Here is a 19,857-nt window from a genome sequence, read left to right on the forward strand (position 1 = left end):
GCACCCTGGGAATTACTTCCGAAGGAAAAACTTATCACAAAATGAGTCCAAATTTTTTATTTGGCCTAGCTCATTTAAAGAAACCCAATTTGTGTTTTCTATGTAACCAGGGAGATGTAACATTAGGGTTGAGGGATGGGAAAGCGGATAGGTGCAAAGAGGAACAATTTTTAAATATATTCTTTATCCACTTAGTAACTAAATATTTTTTTCATGTTTTATAGGCCTATAAATAATATACCTCTAAATACAGTAAAACATTTGCGATTTCATACTTTGTTAAAACTGTCACTGTCATAATCGATAGAAATATTAAAGTCACGATACACCACTACGACGTTTATATTTTTGGTAATTATTAATTAATACAAACGTTGAGAAGGAACTGTCAGTATAAAGTTCATTTGTATATAATAATGTGTATATCTAACAGTAGAGCCTATCCACAATCTCAGTAATAAAGTTTATTTGTATAGGCCTATTTTTTATATTAACTCTAACAGTACGAACATTCACAGTAAGAAATGTTCGATTCAAATGAGGACCAAAAATAAATAGGTATTTACAGTATTGTTCAAGTTTATTCTCAAAGGGCCCATCCATATATTTTCTATTTGGCCTAGCTCATTTTTAAAGAAACCCAATTTGTGTTTTCTATGTAACCAGGGAGATGTAACATTAGGGTTGAGGGATGGGAAAGCGGATAGGTGCAAAGAGGAACAATTTTTAAATATATTCTTTATCCACTTAGTAACTAAATATTTTTTTCATGTTTTATACGCTTATAAATAATATACCTCTAAATACAGTAAAACATTTGCGATTTAATACTTTGTTAAAACTGTCACTGTCTTAATCGATAGAAATATTAAAGTCACGATACGACACCACTACGACGTTTATATTTTTTGGTAATTATTAATTAATACAAACGTTGAGAAGGAACTGTCAGTATAAAGTTCATTTGTATATAATAATGTGTTTATAAATCTAACAGTAGAGCCTATCCACAATCTCAGTAATAAAGTTTATTTGTATAGGCCTATATTTTTATATTAACTCTAACAGTACGAACATTCACAGTAAGAAATGTTCGATTCAAATATGAGGACCAAATATAAATAGGTATTTACAGTATTGTTCAAGTTTATTCTCAAAGGGCCCATCCATATATTTACCTACCGTATGTGTTAAACCAAGGGCTCAAAATGTACCTACTTGTGTTAAACCAAACTCTGGCAGACTGAGAGATAGGGATGTTCCATTCATTGCAAATCAATACATTTGTATAATCGTATATTAAATCTATCAAAATATTTTTAAAGAAAATCGGCCTGTCTTCAACATTATGATGCTGTACTCTAGCTGTTCAACCGGTTTTAAGCTATTAAAACAATTATCGTAGGAGGAAATAGGAAAATGGGAAGCCTCCTCGCATTTTTGTGGCGGGTATTTTTCAAGATGTACATCTATTAGATAGTGTATACCACGATCGCAAAATCACCCCTATTGGGGCAAATCGTTGAACCTAAATTCGTTTTAATCGTCAATAACTAATTATCTAACTTAATTTAATTAGTAAACAGGGTTACATCAGGTGGTTAAAATATGTACCGAAAGTACGAACCAACTTTTAAATATACCATCGAGTAAAAATTCTAGAAGTAAGGCGCGATTTACCGAATTTTGCCCTTACGTAAATTTATAATACTAGATGGCACGCTCGCTTCGCTCGCGTACCATCTAGGTCGTGCCCACAGATGGTTCTCGAATACACAGTATTTTCCAGCGAGAAAAAAATGGAGATTTTAAATGTACGTACTGCAGGACCATAATACATTGTCGTTTACAGAAACGAATAAATACGATGATTTATGTAGTCAGCTAAAATTAGCACCCTGGGAATTACTTCCGAGAGAGAAACAAAATGAGTCAAATTTTTTTATTTGGACTCATTTAAACAAACCCAATTTGTGTTTTGTATGTAACAGTAAGGGTCGAGGGATGGGGGAAGAAGATAGGTACAAAGAGGAAACATTTTAAAATATATTCTTATCCACTCAGTAACGAAATATTGTTTTTAATGTTTTATAGGCCTATAAATAATATACCACTAAATACAGTAAAACATTTACGATTTAATACTTTGTTAAAACTCTCACTGTCATAGTCGATTGAAATAGTAAAGTACATGTAACGATACACCACTACGTACGTTTATATATTTTTAAATTATTAATTAATACAAACGAATTGAGAAGCAACTGTCAGTAATAACGTTTATTTATTTGTATATCATATGTTTATAATCTAACAGTAGGGCCTACCCACATTCACAGTAATAAAGTTTATTTGTATATTTGTTTATATTATATCTAACAGTACCAACGCTCACAGTAAGAAATTTGCGATTCAAATTGCGATCAAAAGTGGTTAATACCTTAACAGTATTGTACAGCATTGCAATACTATTTATGTTTTTTCTCCAAGGGGGCCCATAAATCTAAATCTATACCTCTATGGTTAAACCAAATAATTTTGAATGTTCCATTCATCACAAATCAATACATTTGTAAAAACGTATATTACATGTATCAAAATAGCATTTTTTTAAGAAAATCGGCCTGTCTTCAACATTATGACGCTGTACTCGAACTGTTCAACCGGTTTTCAGCTATTAAAAACAATTATCGTAGGAGGAGATAGGAAAATGCGAAGTGTCCTTGTATTATTGTGTGCGGGTATTTTTCAAATTGACAGCCATTAGACAGTGTATACCACGATCGGAAAACACCCCTATTTGGGGCAAATCGTTGAACCTAAATTCGTTTTAATCGTCAATAACTAATTATCGAACTCAATTTAATTAGTAAACAGGGTTACATCAGGTGGTCAAAAAATAAGTACCGAAAGTACGAACCAACTTTATATACCATCGAGTAAACATTCTAGAAATAACGCACGATTTACCGATTTTTGCCCTTACGTAAATTTATATATAGATAGATGCGCCCTCTCTTAATTTATTCAAAATCATAAAGTCAACCGTGCGTGTCATGTCAACAGAGTAATAACGTCATTTTTGAAAACAAATTACGATGCTTGAGAAAGGTGTACCTATATTTTTGTTAATTGTTTATTAAATTTTGCAAATATAAAGGGATCATCCATGTAAAGTATCCGTAAAATATATTAGGCTAGATAAAAAAATAACTGTTCATTCACCTAACCCTTAAAATCAGTTTTTAGGCATAGTAGGCCTAGGCCTAGGCCTAGCTAGGGTAGGCCTAGCCTCTAGGCCTAGCCCTTAGTAGTAGCCCAACCTACTCTAATTGTTTAGACTAGCTAGCCTAGGCCTAGGCCTAGCCTAGGGGATACTTGATAGATAGAGGGTGTTAGGCTAGCTATATAGGTTCTATGCTGAATCCTCTATGCCGATAGGCCGCCGTAATTCGGTGCTAGGCCTAGCTAGGGCCTATATTTGGTCTAGGCCTAGCCTAGGCCAGACCTAAAAATAATATAGGCCTAGGCATACTCGGATCTCCACATACTCTAGCCTAGTTGGTAGAATTAAAGGCGTTAGGCTAGTTCCGTTTCGCACCTGTCACTTATTTCGACTCAAAATTTGTTTAGTAACTTTATCGCGAGTACCACACCTTAGAATTATAGGCCTCAAAATACTTTTACGAAGGAGATACACAAAAGTAACAAATAAATCCTTTAAATTGATGAATTTACAGACGTGTTTCTCGTACATCGGTTCGTGAATTTCGCGTTCAATGTTGTTGTTTCAATGGAGCGCCAAAAGAGCAATCATAATCGTAAATTCATCAATTTAAAGTGATTTATTCGTTACTTTTTGTGTGATCTCCTATTTTTTAGGCCTAATTCTAAGGTGTGGTACTCACAATAAAGTTACTTAACAAATTTTGAGTCGAAATAAGTGACAGGTGCGAAACGGAACTAGCGCCGAATTAAATTAAAAAAATAATAAAGTTAATTTAATATTTTAATAGCCTAGATAAAATTTACTTTATTTTGTTTATTAATTAAGTAATTTTCAACTTTTGTGTTTGTTAAATTGTCATTAGTCTCCAAATAATAAAATAAATAGGAAGGGTGCGTTTATGTTACGGTAGCATATTAATGATTATTAATGTATTGCGAAAGTCATGTAAATATTTGCCCGGTATTAAATCAAATATCATCAAGTACATGCTAACATAGGCTTAATATTATAATTATTGTGATATTTAATTATTGTACGTTTTAAAATCAAAATAGTAATACTGATTTAGTTGGGGAGCCAGAAAGCGTTTATATTTGTATTTGATCTAATGTAATAAAAAAACTGTCTATAAATTTATTTAGGTCAATAAAAATATTTCTTTTAATTTTTTTGGACAAAAATTGAATTGAAATATTTATTTAAAGACTGGTTTCCAAGAGGGCCCAGTTATGATCAGTGGCTGTAATGTACTTATGCACTGGGGTAACCCCCTACTCGTCTCGAAATATGTACTTTGGTTCTTTAAAGTGCACATGAGCTGGATGTGTACACTGGACCTACGGTTTTTAGTCCTTATCGGAGAAGACTCATTCTACCACCAGAACCATGGAGTGAGTGAGCCTCAAACTCCTGTCGATGTTATGGCTACGTATCCGCTCGGCCACTCATTCAAAAAAGTTCATTAGATCAAATATAAATATATAGGCCTTGAGCAATTTGCATTAAAACTAAACCTGTAACACCAGCCATTACGAAGATATAGGCTATAATATTTTGGCTGCCATCTTGTAAAGGCCCATAAAAGACCCCCCCCCCCCCCCCTCACTCATCACAGATTGGGCAACAAGGTTTTTCTGCTTTATTTTGACCCACTAAAGATATTTACAAGTTTCACACGGAATACCTCTTTAAACCTGACTAGTAGAAGTAGTACAAATCAGTATATTTGAAGAGTAACATTATACTGTATGAACAAACAAAAAACAACTTTTTAATGTAAACTTTCATTCGTTTTTCAAGAATGTATATTTAGTTCTATCTGCTGAGAGTGAGTCCTGATGATCAGAGAGTTTTAACGCATTGCATTGGAATGTTGACTTTTAACGCCACAGATTACCGTATAACAGACCAAAAACCATGAGTGTGAACATCCTTAATGTCCCCAATCGAAAACGCCAATTATTGCATTTTATAGCAAATGTCGGGTCATACTAATGTACGATCGATAGGGCCTGGTAGGCTTTTATATAAATGTTATCAAGTACTGTAGTGATGGCATTGTATTTAATGTTAATTGTAATATTTATTCATTACTATTTTTTTCTTTTCTTACAGGTAGTATTTAAAAAGAATGGAATCAAGAAACACTTCAGCAGAGAGCAACAATTACCATAGTTACTACGGAAGAGATCAGCGAAATGGAATAAAGCAGATAAATGGAAGAGGTATTAACAATAACACTTAATGTAGATTTTTTTAAATTTATTGTAAAGGTGCCCTTATATCGACATGGAACTTAACACATCTGTGTCGATATATGCGATCCAAGCAACTGAACTCAACTGACTGTTGACATAAGCTTAGTTGCTTTCAGTTGCCCATGTTCTATTTTTGCCGGAATAAGGGGCCCTCTTTTCTTTCTTAGGCCCATATCGTCCCACTGCTGGGCCAAGGCCTCTTCCAAATCTTGGCCATGCTGTGATACCGGTCTGAGCACATCTCTCCATCTCGAATAAGACTAATAACTGAAAGATGCCCAACCCGATTGCATTCTTCTTTTGACTTCTTGTGTTTGGTCACCATCAGGATGTATTCCTGACCCAGGTAGATGTGTTTTGAAACTTCTTCGAACTTTTCACTTCCTATCTTTATTTCCATTTGGTTGGTATATCTATTAAACATGGCTTTTGTTTTCGACATGTTCATTTTCATACCCACTTTTCTACTCTCTGTGTTAAGAACATCTCAGCCAACAACTCCTCCATCTCCTCCATCTCAGTAGCTGTATTTGAAATGATAACAATATCGTCAGCAAAGCAAAGGTGACTAAGGTTGCTTCCATTTATGTTTATACCTTTATTTTCCCATTCCACATTTTTGAAGATTTCCTCTAGAGCTGCTGCGAATAGTTTGGGTGATTTGGTGTCACCTTGATGCACTCCCCTTCTGATGAAAATGGTTTTACTGTCTTGGTGAAGTTGTATAATTGCTGTGGCATCGGTATAGATTTCTTTGATAATTTTGATGTATTAAGGTTCTATGCCTCGGATTACTGCATTTGTTTATATTGAATCTAAAGCTTTCTCATGGTCTACGAAGGCTAGGCATAAAGGTAGTTGGTATTCCCTAGACTTTTCTAAATGCTTACCAATTCAGCTTAAATGTTTAAAGTATTATATTAACATAGCCCTAGGCCTCGATGCAAGGGATTATATTCTTTTCAAATTTTCTGTAGGAGAAGTGACACATATTTTCTACAGTTCTGTTGGTGTACATTTAATATATTCATTTTCTTATTTATTGATTTTATAGATGTGAGTGTCCAACAACCATACCACAGTACACCCAATGCCAAAGTGATTGACTATTCTTCTAGCTCTCTTGGTAGCACAACACATCCACCATTTGATCTTCCTCCCTCTCCACTTTTAAAACGAAGTGGATCAAGTCCTGGTGCTGGTAGAACTAGCTCATCTCGAAATCATACTTCTTCATCATCAAGAGTTTATAAATCACCATCCAAACAGGTAAGTTACAGATACCACAGGTTCACCCATTTACCGTATTGGTTCTAATAGCATTTTTTCAAAAGGAAGGCATTAGAAGTGAATTTCAACACCCAAAATTGGCTGAACATGCTGCTTTAAAATAGTTATAAAGTTCTTTATTTGTTGAGGAACAAGTAAATGTGCAAGCTATCTCTAGGCCTGATCCTGTTTGCTTGTTATTTAAACAGCAATACGTCCATTGTGCTGGAAAATTAAGTGAAATATCTTCGAGTACTTTTTGAGGTAACCAATTAATCAGTGGGCTTCTTGTCAAAAAAAATAGGGAATTGTTCTCCAAAATATCTAGGTGTAGACCGTTTTCTGTAAGGAAATAAATTATTCAATATCATTGTACTGGTGTGTACTTAATGGACACATTAGCCCGCGCAACGGACTATACCATTTTCGGAACTTTGGTTTTTACACCTCAAGTTGTGTACGTACGCGATGGTGGTCATTATACGTACACAAGGTATAACTGTTGAACAATTTGATTAGTTGGTGTAATTTATCGTAGAATAACAGATTTAAAAGTAAATTAACAACTTCGTAGGTGATTTAAATGCGTGGAAGATTTATCACGCAAGTATACATATGGAGGATGTATCACGCAAGTATACAATGTACCTACGAAAAGCTTGTTTATCAACATTTCTAGCTGTACGGTGCTCGAAACAGCAGTCAAGCGTGTGCCTAATCAGCAATCTTTCCCGGGACAAGTGAATTTTATTTTATTATATTGATAAACTGTGTTAAGTCTGGCTGTGCTACTGTATGAAAAATAATAGTAAAAAAAAGGAACACACGGTACACTATAACAAAGCAAAAAGATATTAAATGCTCAATACAATAAATACCTTTTTTAAATAGAATTATGTGTCGGACATTGAAATGAGCACCGTTCAGAAACAGAGGAAGGAGTTGCAGCTGATGATAAGCGAGTTGCAGGACCGTGACCGAGAGCTAAACGAAATGGTTGCTTCTCATCAAAAACAGTTAAAGGCTTGGGAACATGACAGACAGAAAGTACTGGCTTTGGAGCAGAAATGCAATAGGTTTGAAGGTACAAAACGCTTCGAATTTAACGTTACAAATCTTTTGATTTTCTTTTACTTCTAATGCATGCAGCAGATTATAAAATTGTTGACAGGTTATAGCTTTTAGGAATACGCTTTTCACTTCGGTGTCTGTCACACACATACTATTTATTACGAAAGATATACCTGATCACCTTTCTGACATACAGACCTCCCAACTCTCCTAATAATGGCGGGAGTCTGTAGATATTTTGAGTCATCTCCTACTCTCCTGATATTTTGGATAAACCCAAAAAATCTTCTGATATATATTCAATTATAATTTCTATTACTCCAGATATTGAGAATAGAAAACACACTAATATCGGTCCGTATAATGTTTTTTAATCCATTTATGCGTTGTTTAATTTGAATTAATGAGTTGCCAACTCCTTTTTTCGCCTTTGGCCCGCATTATAGATGTCAATATATTTAGGTTTTTCATAGCACCCTCTATGGTTGATGTCAGAGCCATATATAGAGAGAGTTACGGCATTGCGTTCACGGATTTTAGAAAGTCACGTGGTGTGCATGCCGGCCATGTTTGTGTCCAACTATGCCTATGTAGCGTATGGAGTCGAGTCATTTGCTTAAAAAATGTATAACATTCACAAGGCTTTAAATACCGAATTTAATATCAAAACAATCAATTTGTTTAAAGGTTTTTGTTAAGATAATAACGAAATCATAAATTTACTGCGAACATGATTTTAAACAACAAAATGTAAAAACAATGCATTACTATAGAGAATCGCTGTACAAACTAAACGCACACGCGTAGAGCGTGCATGGGGCACACAACCAGAACCGTTCCGAAATTGCTATTTTTGTTGTTTAAAATCATGTTCGCAGTAACTTTATAATTTTTTTATTATTTTAACAAAAACCTTTAAACAAATTGATTGTTTTGATATTAAATTCGATAATTAAAGCCTTTTGAACGTTATACATTTTCAAAACAAAAGACTCAACTCCATACGCTACATAGGAATAGTTGGACACAAACACGGCTTCTAATCCATTCGAAGTCGTAACTCTCTCTATATATGGCTCTGGTTGGTGTAGCAATATAGCACCCTCTATAGTTTAATAAACCCTCCAGATATTTCATTTTCCAAGTTGGGAGGTCTGAACATTAATAATTTTGCTATTTCCATTTTTTCGGAGCACCTTTAAGGTTTACAATTGTCAACAAAGTAGTAAGTTTCTTCTATTATAATTTTTCATTTAGGAGAATTACGGGATAAAAATGAACATCTCAAGGGCTTAACAACTCGACTTAAAGTGCTGGAAACTCAAGACCACTCCAAGACATGTGCTCTGGAAACAACTCAGAAACAGCTGGAGCAGATGTCCGAGAAGGCTAGTAGTACATCTATGACTGTACAAGATTTAGAGGTAAAGATTAAATTGAATATGTGACATAATGTGAAAATACATGCACATCAAATCTCATGGACTTGGTATGAGTTTCACCCATTTTTGCCAAAGCACTTACGTCACACACCTAAAATATTACGTTTTTTCCCCAATTTCTTGAAAACTCAAAAACAAAATTCTGTTTTCATGCCTAGAATTACTAATCTGAGGTCCCAACAAAACGTAAATTTAGATCTAGTTGACTGGTGCGTTTCGTTCCATTTTAGGCCGGGTTGGCGAGGAAGGGGTTGGGGTATGTTTATCATTAGGAAATAACAAGACATCAGCAACTCTAAATTTACATGTATAAAAGTAACATCAACTAGTCACAAGCCTGACTCATGCTGAGATTATAATGTTACATACAGTACATTCCTTAAAATTAATAAAAGATTTAATATTTTGATACAATTTTCTATAATCAGGATAAAAACAATGATTTGTATGAAGCAGTCCAAGATTTTTCTGCAAGGATTGGACAACTTGAAGCCAAAGAAGAGGAACTGACAACAATAATAAAACTCAAAGTATGTGATTTACAGTATTTGTACTGTAATAAGCATTCCTGTTGAAAATATGTCATTGCTAAATAAGCTCTCTAAACCGAACTTGCAAACTATTACATAAGCATTTGCGATATGCTGAAATGACAGGCATTTTTTACAAGCAGGTACTATAGTATACTAAATATTTCACTCCAGTCAATAAATATTTAAATATTTTATAATTTCCCTTAAGTGGTACAGTACTGTAAATTTCTAGACTTGTTAATACAGATTATCAGTAAACAATTAATAGATGCGAAGCCAAATAACCTTAAGAAAGCTTTAAGCCTGGTTTCACCAGAATTATGTGTTAATGGTGAATTCAGCCACTGCCCCAACCCACCTCTTAATTTTAGAAACACCTATTTAGTTGAATGAAATACTAACATTTTAATTTAAACGCTTAACTGAATGGCTTAAATGATTTTGAATAACGTATTCATATTTGATTAAAAGTCATTGTATTCCCTCCCTAAGGGTGCACTGACTGTCACTCAGTCCATGCTGCTACACCGCTTCCTCCATCATGTTCCTCTAAACCGATTTTCATGCTTTGTCGACCTTCCATGTCATCTTTGGCCATATTCTCTTGCTCTTCTACTATCTGCTTCTAGATGTCATGCTCTCTTTCTTGTTCATCTTTTCTGAGAACATTTCCCATCCATCTCAACCTCCTCCTCATAACGACTTCCACAAAAGTTTTACTGAGACAGAGGCGTCATTCTATGAGGTATTTTGTGTTTTATTATGATCTGTGTTATCAATCTAGGACAAAGATCTTATTGAAGTCTCCACTCATTTGAATGATCTAACAGGCAAACTGAAGAAATTAGATGCAGCATACAAGGTAGGTTAACATATACTAATAATGTTTATAAGTTGCCAATGAAGAAAATATTTTGAGTTGTAAGATTTGTTTTATTCAATGAATATTATACGGCAAGGATACACTCAGGTATATAATAATATATGTGTTGTCCGTCGTTACTGACAATGACGTTGCATGTATGATTCATTGATAAACTGATTCAGAGACTGATTCACATAGATGACTGAAAATAGATCACTGGAAGTCAAGTGACTGTTGGTGGTAAGGATGCTGCTTGTCGTCGTTTCCTATCCGCTTCAAGGTGTTTTGATTTTCCTGGTACCCACAAAACGCAGCTCAACGCAAAAAGATCCGACATTATCACCCATATCGTTTTTATCTAATTACATACGTTTCGTCAGCTTTATTTTGGCATGTTGTTGCTGCATGATTTTCGACTTTGACTTATACGATATAAATCACTAAAGAAGGTGTGTGTCTGGACCTTAAATGACATACCGTATATTTCGGTGTATAAGTCGCACTTTTGACACGCAAATTTGACCTCTAAATTAAGGGTGCGTCTTATACACCGAACATAAAAACCTCACCACACAGAGTGTAAATATCGTCACCTACAGTGTACTAACGTAACGGCAACCTGCTTCTGCCTAGTTTTCAAGGCATTTTAGCGTGATGTTATACTAAATATGATGAAAAGATTTGTTTATTATGGAGCTGTTTTAGGCGCTCCGATAAAATTTCATTTGTAAACGTTTACGGTTGGAATAGTATTTATTTATAGCACGATCGCCGACCGCCGTACCCCCAGCGCAAGCCCTTCTTGGCGGCCACATGTACGGTATTCGACTAGTATATTCTCCAAGTGATTATAGCATGGACCTAGCGTACACACTTCTCGGATACATAGATACTAATCGAATACAATTGTCCGTGAAAACGTGCGCCCTCTCGAAATGATCGAGCGAGGCTAGCCCACACACGTGCATGTTACACACACGGTCATGCACTCGGATGTTGCGGGTGCGAAACTCATGAATAACAAGTTGGAAACAACTTGTTGAGGCTGGGCGTGGCCGAGCCTAGGTAAGAAAAAACCTAAATAAAGCACGCTCTTGTAGATATAACAAAATGTATTATTACAATAATATTGATTACAATTTAAAAAAAAACATTGTTTTGATGAAATATAAGGTGCGTCTTATACATCGACGATATAAAAAATACCGATATTTTACTCTCAGTTAGGGAGTGCGTCTTATACACAGGTGCGACTTATACACCGAAATATACGGTAGATTAGAAAGAAGATAGATAGAAGATAGAAATCCGACTTACAAATAAACATTAAACAGTAATGAATAGGAAAGAATTAGTATGTAATAATATTTTAACGATTGTTTAATAAGGTTTATTTATCATAAGTAGTGTTAAGTACTTTTTCCATTTATTTTTTAGCAACTGCGAAAGTCAGAAGAAGATGCCAAACAAGGACTTGCACTTTGGAAAGAAAAATTGATTGAATCTGATGATGAAAGAGAAAAACTCGAAAGTAATTGCATTATTAATGAGTTAGATACTTTGTTTTACCTCATCACCTCTCTCTCTAAAACAAAAACAATTCTCAAACCTGTCCCAGAAATAAGACTATCCCAAAACTGGCAACCTAAATCTCTTGCAAAGTTAACAAAAGAAAAACTATTCAACCATAAATAAGTTTTTCTACAACTTTCGCTAACCACAATATGATGCTAACCATAAAAACACAATGAGAATGCAGTTTCACAAATATATTTTGAGTTTCTTAAGCTTTGTCTACACTATCAAATTAGTGTGATATGCCCAAATATGTTAGTGATATGATATCATTATGTCCATCAGGGTACATCACATTTTTTCTTGTCACATAAAGTTTGATAGTATAGACAGCTTTATAGGCTGAAATGCCTTTGTTCAAACTTGCCAAATTTCTGCCTGCTAAAATAATCATTCCCACTGTCGTCGTATTCCAAACAAATATTTTAATTTTATTTATCCTAGGTAAATTGCAAGAGCAGATGAAAATAAATGAAGAACAAAATACAGAAATGAATCAAATGAAAGAAGAATATGATGCAATGAAACGAGACATGGCTCTTACAGGTATCTTGTTTTAATTCATTACAAATTTTAGAATCTGCATTTTGGTGAGGTGACCTCAAAATGAGCAATAAAAGTGGAGGAAATTTTTTTTTAAAACAATAAAAATAAAATTTGTTGATTTAGCTTTTTGCTTATTTGTCATTTTCAGTGTTTTGCCTTTATATTAGATTTTTATTTTTAAAAATGGAATAACAGTTAGGGGAAAATGGCAAAATCAGCACTGTGGTCATGTTACAAAAAAGCAATTTAGTTTATTTATCTGATAAAACTCCTAAAAAGTAGGAAGCCTTTTTCCATTTTCTTGTTTGCATACATTTTTAATTCAACCAAAAATTAAACTACATTTAAACTAAGATTCACTTTCTGACTAAAGAAAACATTTTTTCATTCTCTGGGGTAAAACATTTTACTTTTTCCTTTCTGCCTTCCTATCACCATTACCTCGCCGTTCATAGTCTTATATTTTAAGTTTATAAAATATGTGTATTAACTAAAACCTGTTTTTTTAGTCAAACGTCAACTACTTTTTGCGACACGAAATGACAATAAATTCTCAGGATTGTTTGATTCCCGCAAAATATTCACCTAGTGGAAAACAGACTTGTTTCTTTAAATTGGAAAATAAACAATTTCTCATTTCTATTGTAGTTGAACGAGATAAACGCAAAGACCAGCTTTTGGAATTGCAACGATCCAAGCAAGAACGCACTGATTCAGAGCTTACTAATTTACGACAGATATATGAGCGACAGCAACGAGATGTCGCCCTCTTACAGCTAAATCTGGACAGTAAACAAGAATTACTGAAGCAGCAAAGTAACTCTTTTAAAATATCTCCGTAAGTTAACCATATCTTTGTAAGCTAAATAAAAGGAAAAATGTTAGAAGATGTTTATAACAGTTTTTGTAGAATTGTTGTAATTGAAAAATACTAGTGGTTAATTATTATACAAATAATGAATGTTTATGAGTTGAATGGTGAGAATATTTTATGAGTTGACTGTTAAGTTCAATAGAACAGGTTTTAAACGAATAAAAATATTCTAGCCATTCAACAAAAATACAAGACATTCATTAAATAGTGACCGACCATCAAACTACACTATACTACTACCACCAATTCATTGTGCGCATGCGGAGATATTGGGACGCGATCATTACTTCCACCTGACATAGTTTTGATGGATTGTAGGTCAGGTGACGACCAATGACACATCGATTGACCTGACGTAGTTAGGTTTCCATAATTTCCATAATTCGCAACCTCTCTATTTGTTTGATAACAAACATTGATTTTTGGCCGCAGCAGCAGTTATAGACGGCGCACTCTACAAACGAGTTTTGTGTCACAATTTACATGCATATTGCATTATAAAACAGTATCAATTTTTTTACAAAAAGATGGGTATGCAATAGTACCTTTAATCATTTAAATGCATGGCACAAATCAACCATAGCAATTGGATACACAATCATTACATAATCTCAATTTTGTAGGCAGGTGAACTTCTTGTTGTTGCTAGCAAGAAAAGTAAATATCTCTGTGCTTTAAAGCTCAGGTACAGGCATGAATTTTAAATATAATATTTGGTTAATTGTATATTATTCAAATATTTGTAACAGAAATCAAGATGAAAAAACACAAATTTCCCTTCATGGTCAAATACAAAATTTGGCAAAATTCTTCCATAAAAACCAGGAAGACTTTTTTTCAGTAGTTAGATAGGTAACCTAATGTAATAAAATGTCTGGTGACTTCCTAGAAGGTGAAAAAAGATGGTGGATATACGGTGGATAATTTTTGCTATAGCATGAAAATAAAAATCTGAAGTTGAATAAAAATACCAGATATGTAATATTCAAGTTATATTACCTACATTTAGTCATCTGATAACATTTTTTACCACACCGTTTAGTTTTCATAGCTTTTTAAAATGCCTTTATTTACAAAATTTGTGTACAAAAGAATAGAGATTTTACTGTGTAATTTGAACTATCCCCCCACTGATAAGAAAGTGCTTATTTTCAACAAGCTCATGTAACACAAATAAAATCCCAAAAATTATGAAACATAGGTGGAAACTATAGATCGATAATTATTGGAATATATGATCAATAGAATTTTTTACCCGCACCTGGCCTTTAAAGCTATGGAATGTGGAGAATTGGAAAAGAAATTCAAATAATATTTGAATATTTATTTTCAGGTTGAAAGACGATACATCACCATCTACCTCACCATCTAAACATTCATCCAGCAGGATTTCAAACGGTGAACATGCTAGTCCTAGTATTAGTAGCAGCCTTCAAAATACTCCAGAAAAGGCAAACAGTAGTGGCGATACAGATGATCTACTCTCTGTCCAGTCTGAGGTAATGGGAGCTTTCTAAACTACGGCATGTTAGGTCATTGTGCCCATGCAGAGTTATTGGTACATGTGCCCTTGCTCCTCACCTCAAAGCAGGTTTCTAGGTCCAGACGATGACTAACGACACATCAATTGACCTGACCTAGGTTGGTCATTTATTGTCGTTCATTGCAAATCAAAAACTTCCCACTAAAAACTACTGCATATATGCTATGTTGCTTTTGAAATTGATTACATACAGTCCTAGAAAAGATGCTTGCCCCATTGTGGGTACCCCGATCTCCTCCTCCTCCTCTCCAGGACGGTTTCAACTGTAATTTAAAACCTTCACAGTACAAATTCTGATCACTTTGATAACACAAACCCAGAGGTGATATAACTGCAGTTTATAACCTTCCAATGCAATCATTTTGATACCCCATGTGTATGAATGCGTGCAATATGAAAATTTGAAAAAAAAATTAGTGAAAATTGTGAATTTAGATGCCATTTTGCCCACTATGTTGGATCCAAGATGGCGGCGGATAATGTTCAAAAACCTTTGGTGAAAGTGAAGTTTAATTGCTTTCATTGAGTGATTATAAAAATAATAATAAGCACATTAAAATAGTTTCTATCGATTCATCAACAATGATGATTTTCTAATAATAATTTCTTGGCTTCAAAGAGCACATAGTGTTTGAAGCACCATAGAAACCCCGCACCTTCTCCCAAAAGTATATTGTATTCAGCAGTGTCCTTCTGAACATCTCCCATCTCTATTTTTTTCTTTTGCTTTATTTGTAGATGAACGGATCACCAACAAGTAAACTTCATCGGCTTCTGACAGAATCCAGACAAATGGTTCAAAGTCTAGAGCAAACGACTCTACCTCCATATTTTCCATCCAGAAAGGTCTGTTTAAACCTTGATATGTATTGGTTATATTAATGCTTGGAGTGAGGTGACAAATTATGCGGCTAAAAAAGCTAATACTAACTTCTATTTATTGAGCCTGTGAATATGTCCGCTTCAGATCAATTTATTAATTAATTATTATAGTTTTTCCATATGCTGGAAGTAAAGTACTCATAATTTTTATATTATATAAAATATTATTTGTGTACTTTCAGCAAAAGCAATTTTACTATTATATATGTAGTATAACATATGATAATACATTATTTATTTATGTTATAGAATGTCAGCCCAAGTTGAACTGAGAATATCTGACCTTTTTTCCTCCAATCCTGCACACCATCTGGGACGTTCATTCTTGATTTGAATCCGCTTTGAATAATAACAAGTTGTGAGGACCTTTGAAATCTCAAGACAAATTTATAACATTGGGACATTTTACGGTAACTGCAGTATTTTGATTGCATTCCATAGTTGTTGCAAACCTGAAGGTTGCATTGCAAAATGGTTGCATTCTATAGTGGTTGCAAACCTGAAGGTTGCATTGCAAAATGGTTGCATTCTATAGTGGTTGCAAACCTGAATGGTTGCATTGCAAAATGGTTGCATTGTATAGTGGTTGCAAACCTGAATTCTGGCATTCCATAATGGTTGCGTTTTATAGTGGTTGCAAACCTGAATGTTTGCATTCCATAATGGTTGCATTCCTTAGTGGTTGCAAACCTGAATGGTTGCATTACATAATGGTTGCATTCTATAGTGGTTGCAAACCTAAATTCTTGCATTCCATAATAGTTGCATTCTATAGTGGTTGCAAACCTGAATGTTTGCATTCCATAATGGTTGCATTCCTTAGTGGTTGCAAACCTGAATGGTTGCATTACATAATGGTTGCATTCTATAGTGGTTGCAAACCTAAATTCTTGCATTCCATAATAGTTGCATTCTATAGTGGATGCAAACCTGAATGTTTGCATTCCATAATGGTTGCATTCCTTAGTGGTTGCAAACCTGAATGGTTGCATTACATAATGGTTGCATTCTATAGTGGTTGCAAACCTAAATTCTTGCATTCCATAATAGTTGCATTCCTTAGTGGTTGCAAACCTGAATGGTTGCATTACATAATAGTTGCATTCTATAGTGGTTGCAAACCTGAATGGTTGCATTACATAATAGTTGCATTCTATAGTGGTTGCACACCTGAATTCTTCCTTTCTATAATGGTTGCATTCCATAGGGGTTGATAAACCTGAATGGTTGCATTCCATAATGGTTGCATTCTATAGTGGTTGCAAACCTGAATTCTTGCATTCCATAATGGTTGCATTTTATAGTGGTTGCAAACCTGAATGTTTGCATTCCATAATGGTTGCATTCCATAGTGGTTGCATTCCATAGTGGTTGCAAACCTGAATGGTTGCGTTCCATAATGGTTGCATTCCATAGTGGTTCCAAACCTGAATGGTTGCATTCCATAATGGTTGCATTCCATAGTGGTTCCAAACCAAAATGGTTGCATTCCATAGTGGTTGCAAACCTGGATGATTGCATTCCATAATTGTTGCATTCCATAATGTTTGCATTGTATAGTGGTTGCAAACCTGAATTCTTGCTTTCCATAATTGTTGCATTCCATAATGTTTGCATTGTATAGTGGTTGCAAACCTGAATTCTTGCATTCCATAATGGTTGCATTCCATAATGGTTGCAAACCTGAATTCTTGCTTTCCATAATGGTTGCATTCCATAATGGTAGCATTCTATAGTAGCTGCAAACCTGAATGGTTGCATTCCATAATTGTTATTACATTCAATAACAATTGCATAATGTTTTCATTGCACACTGGATGCTTTCTATAATGGTTGCATTTTACAGACTGGTTGTACATATATCAAAAGTACTAGTAATGTCAGTACTGTCGTTTTATAATGTATTTTTAAATTGTTTTTAAAACTGTTTTTGTTTTGAGGCTGTAGATATTGTCATTATGACGTGTTTATGATTTGTGGTTTTTTGTAGTTTCTGTTTTGTTTCCGTGATAAATTGTTATTAGTAATACAGTACTCTGTAACTAGTATTTTTTTAACGAAGTGCAGGTTAAAAAGCATGCACTATAAATGTCAACATGTGAATCTAATTTTTTACCTTGATTATGTAAATTTGTATAAATACTGAAAAATGAAATTAAAACAAATTAAATGAAAGTATTAAACATTAGAATAGATTTTGAACATAGGTGCTATTCTCCAGGAACAAAATTATTGACATTTTACCAAAAAATGATAAGTTGATATGAATAGATAAGTGGAGTTAGCTTAGTGGTTGGATTAATTACTCCACTACTATTGTAGCACGGATACTTTACACCTTTACGTCTTATGCCTATCGAGTAAAAAGATAATCTGCGCACACTCAGAAACACTAGAGCATGCGTAGAATAATCTTTTTACTTGTGTAAACGGAATATTGAGACTCGATTTATTTGCCACGCCGATGCGCGTCAGAACCTAGGCAGGTGTGTAAAAGATCATTAAGACTTTTTTTATGCAAGTTCCTTTTGTGTGCGTGACATATGTCTGTTGTTTTTTCAATCATTGTCAGTATTATATTCGGACAATTATGTGTTTGCTATTTCTCCAAATAAAATAGATGAACAATAATACAGTAATATGTGCTACGACGAACCCACCACAATGCAGTATTAATGTTTATTCTATGGCAAACCTGATAGTAATGTAATTATATGTTAATTAAGGTTTACAAATAGAATTTCCTCTCTTTAAGATTAAAAAATTCATTTGTCATTGTTTGCAGTATAATTTATTCATATTGTTTATTAGAATACTCATATTTATGAAATTTCAAAGAAAAAAGAGTGTAGGAATGTGTACTGTACAATACGATTTCCTGAATTAGGGCATCCGTAACAATAGACTGTATTTTAAATAGAATTAGTGGATTGCATTGTTTTTGTTAAGCCTATAGCTCATATGGACATTACTGTGATTGCGTGCGATTCGTACCCAGATCGAAACATCGCTAGTTATGTCAAAACTAATACAGTATAAACTTATAAAGTTAAATTAACTATGTCCCTTCTGTTATTTCAAATCCGATCAGACAGTAGTTAAGGTTGCTACACACTAATTGTTCTATTATCTACCTGTATATACCTGTATATATAATTTTCTTGAGAACTTATATATAGAAATAGAGAAGGCCCAAGTTAAGATTTATTTTGTCAAATCAACACACCGAATAGTACATTCTTTGCCATTCAATATCACATGCCGTTCCGTTTTTTATTTCTTAGTTCAATTCAATTAAACGGTCAGTTTAAGCTTAGTTTCCCACTAGGAGGCAACGCAAAGATGTAAGCGCAATGACAAGAAACAGTTTTTTTAATTTCTTGCTCGATCGTATGTCCTAGTGGGAATCAAACTTTATAATTAATTTTTTTTTGTTACACGATGGGATATAAAGTAATGCGCGACCACGACTACCGGTTATCTGCGGGTATAAACTGCAAAACTAGAGACGCAACGCAACGATGTAACGTAGCGTAAGTGATTTGACCAATCACAAGCGATGGAATATTCGAACATTGGTCAACTCGCTTGCTTTACGTCTACGTCCCTGCGTGGCGTTCCAGTGGAAACCAGTATTTAAAGGTAACATTCTATCTTTCAATTCTCCCCGTTCAACTAATAAATATGCATTACAATAATTTGTATTTTAACGTACATACACAGTATGTGTGAATTGCTCCCCCCCCCCCCCTCTCGCCGGATATGGTATG

At 34.2% G+C, this 19,857-nt stretch overlaps 2 protein-coding genes across 6 annotated transcripts in view; one reads left to right on the forward strand and one right to left on the reverse strand.

Annotated features, from left to right (window-relative positions):
- The window catches only part of LOC140045084 (density-regulated protein-like), a 211,506-nt gene that overhangs the window by 137,335 nt on the left and 54,314 nt on the right, over positions 1 to 19,857 (reverse strand). The gene's annotated exons all lie outside the window — the stretch shown is intronic.
- On the forward strand, positions 3,066 to 16,958 carry LOC140045075 (uncharacterized). 5 transcript variants are annotated; one of them, XM_072089809.1, is made up of 13 exons: positions 3,066 to 3,111; positions 5,345 to 5,454; positions 6,542 to 6,756; positions 7,648 to 7,840; positions 9,085 to 9,251; positions 9,698 to 9,799; positions 10,587 to 10,664; positions 12,105 to 12,198; positions 12,687 to 12,788; positions 13,437 to 13,626; positions 14,996 to 15,161; positions 15,944 to 16,051; positions 16,337 to 16,958. In XM_072089809.1, the coding sequence occupies exons 2-13, from the start codon at positions 5,361 to 5,363 to the stop codon at positions 16,352 to 16,354; spliced, it is 1,527 nt and encodes a 508-aa protein (XP_071945910.1). In that variant the 5' UTR covers positions 3,066 to 3,111; positions 5,345 to 5,360; the 3' UTR covers positions 16,355 to 16,958. The 5 variants fall into 5 exon arrangements, with proteins under 5 accessions (XP_071945910.1, XP_071945914.1, XP_071945912.1 ...); XM_072089813.1 differs by having other exon boundaries at positions 3,094 to 3,111; positions 5,349 to 5,454; XM_072089811.1 differs by lacking the exon at positions 3,066 to 3,111 and adding an exon at positions 3,493 to 3,560.

The sequence above is a fragment of the Antedon mediterranea genome, chromosome 3 (genome assembly GCF_964355755.1).
Source record: "Antedon mediterranea chromosome 3, ecAntMedi1.1, whole genome shotgun sequence".
Lineage (NCBI taxonomy): Eukaryota > Metazoa > Echinodermata > Crinoidea > Comatulida > Antedonidae > Antedon > Antedon mediterranea.

What these genes read in the sequence shown, in the direction of transcription:
- LOC140045075 (XM_072089809.1), top strand. Translation starts at nt 5,361, where the DNA reads ATGGAATCAAGAAACACTTCAGCAGAGAGCAACAATTACCATAGTTAC. An exon ending in ATAAATCACCATCCAAACAG is followed by an intron (nt 6,757 to 7,647) that starts GTAAGTTACAGA and finishes TTTTTTAAATAG; the next exon opens with AATTATGTGTCGGACATTGA. An exon ending in TGACTGTACAAGATTTAGAG is followed by an intron (nt 9,252 to 9,697) that starts GTAAAGATTAAA and finishes TTCTATAATCAG; the next exon opens with GATAAAAACAATGATTTGTA.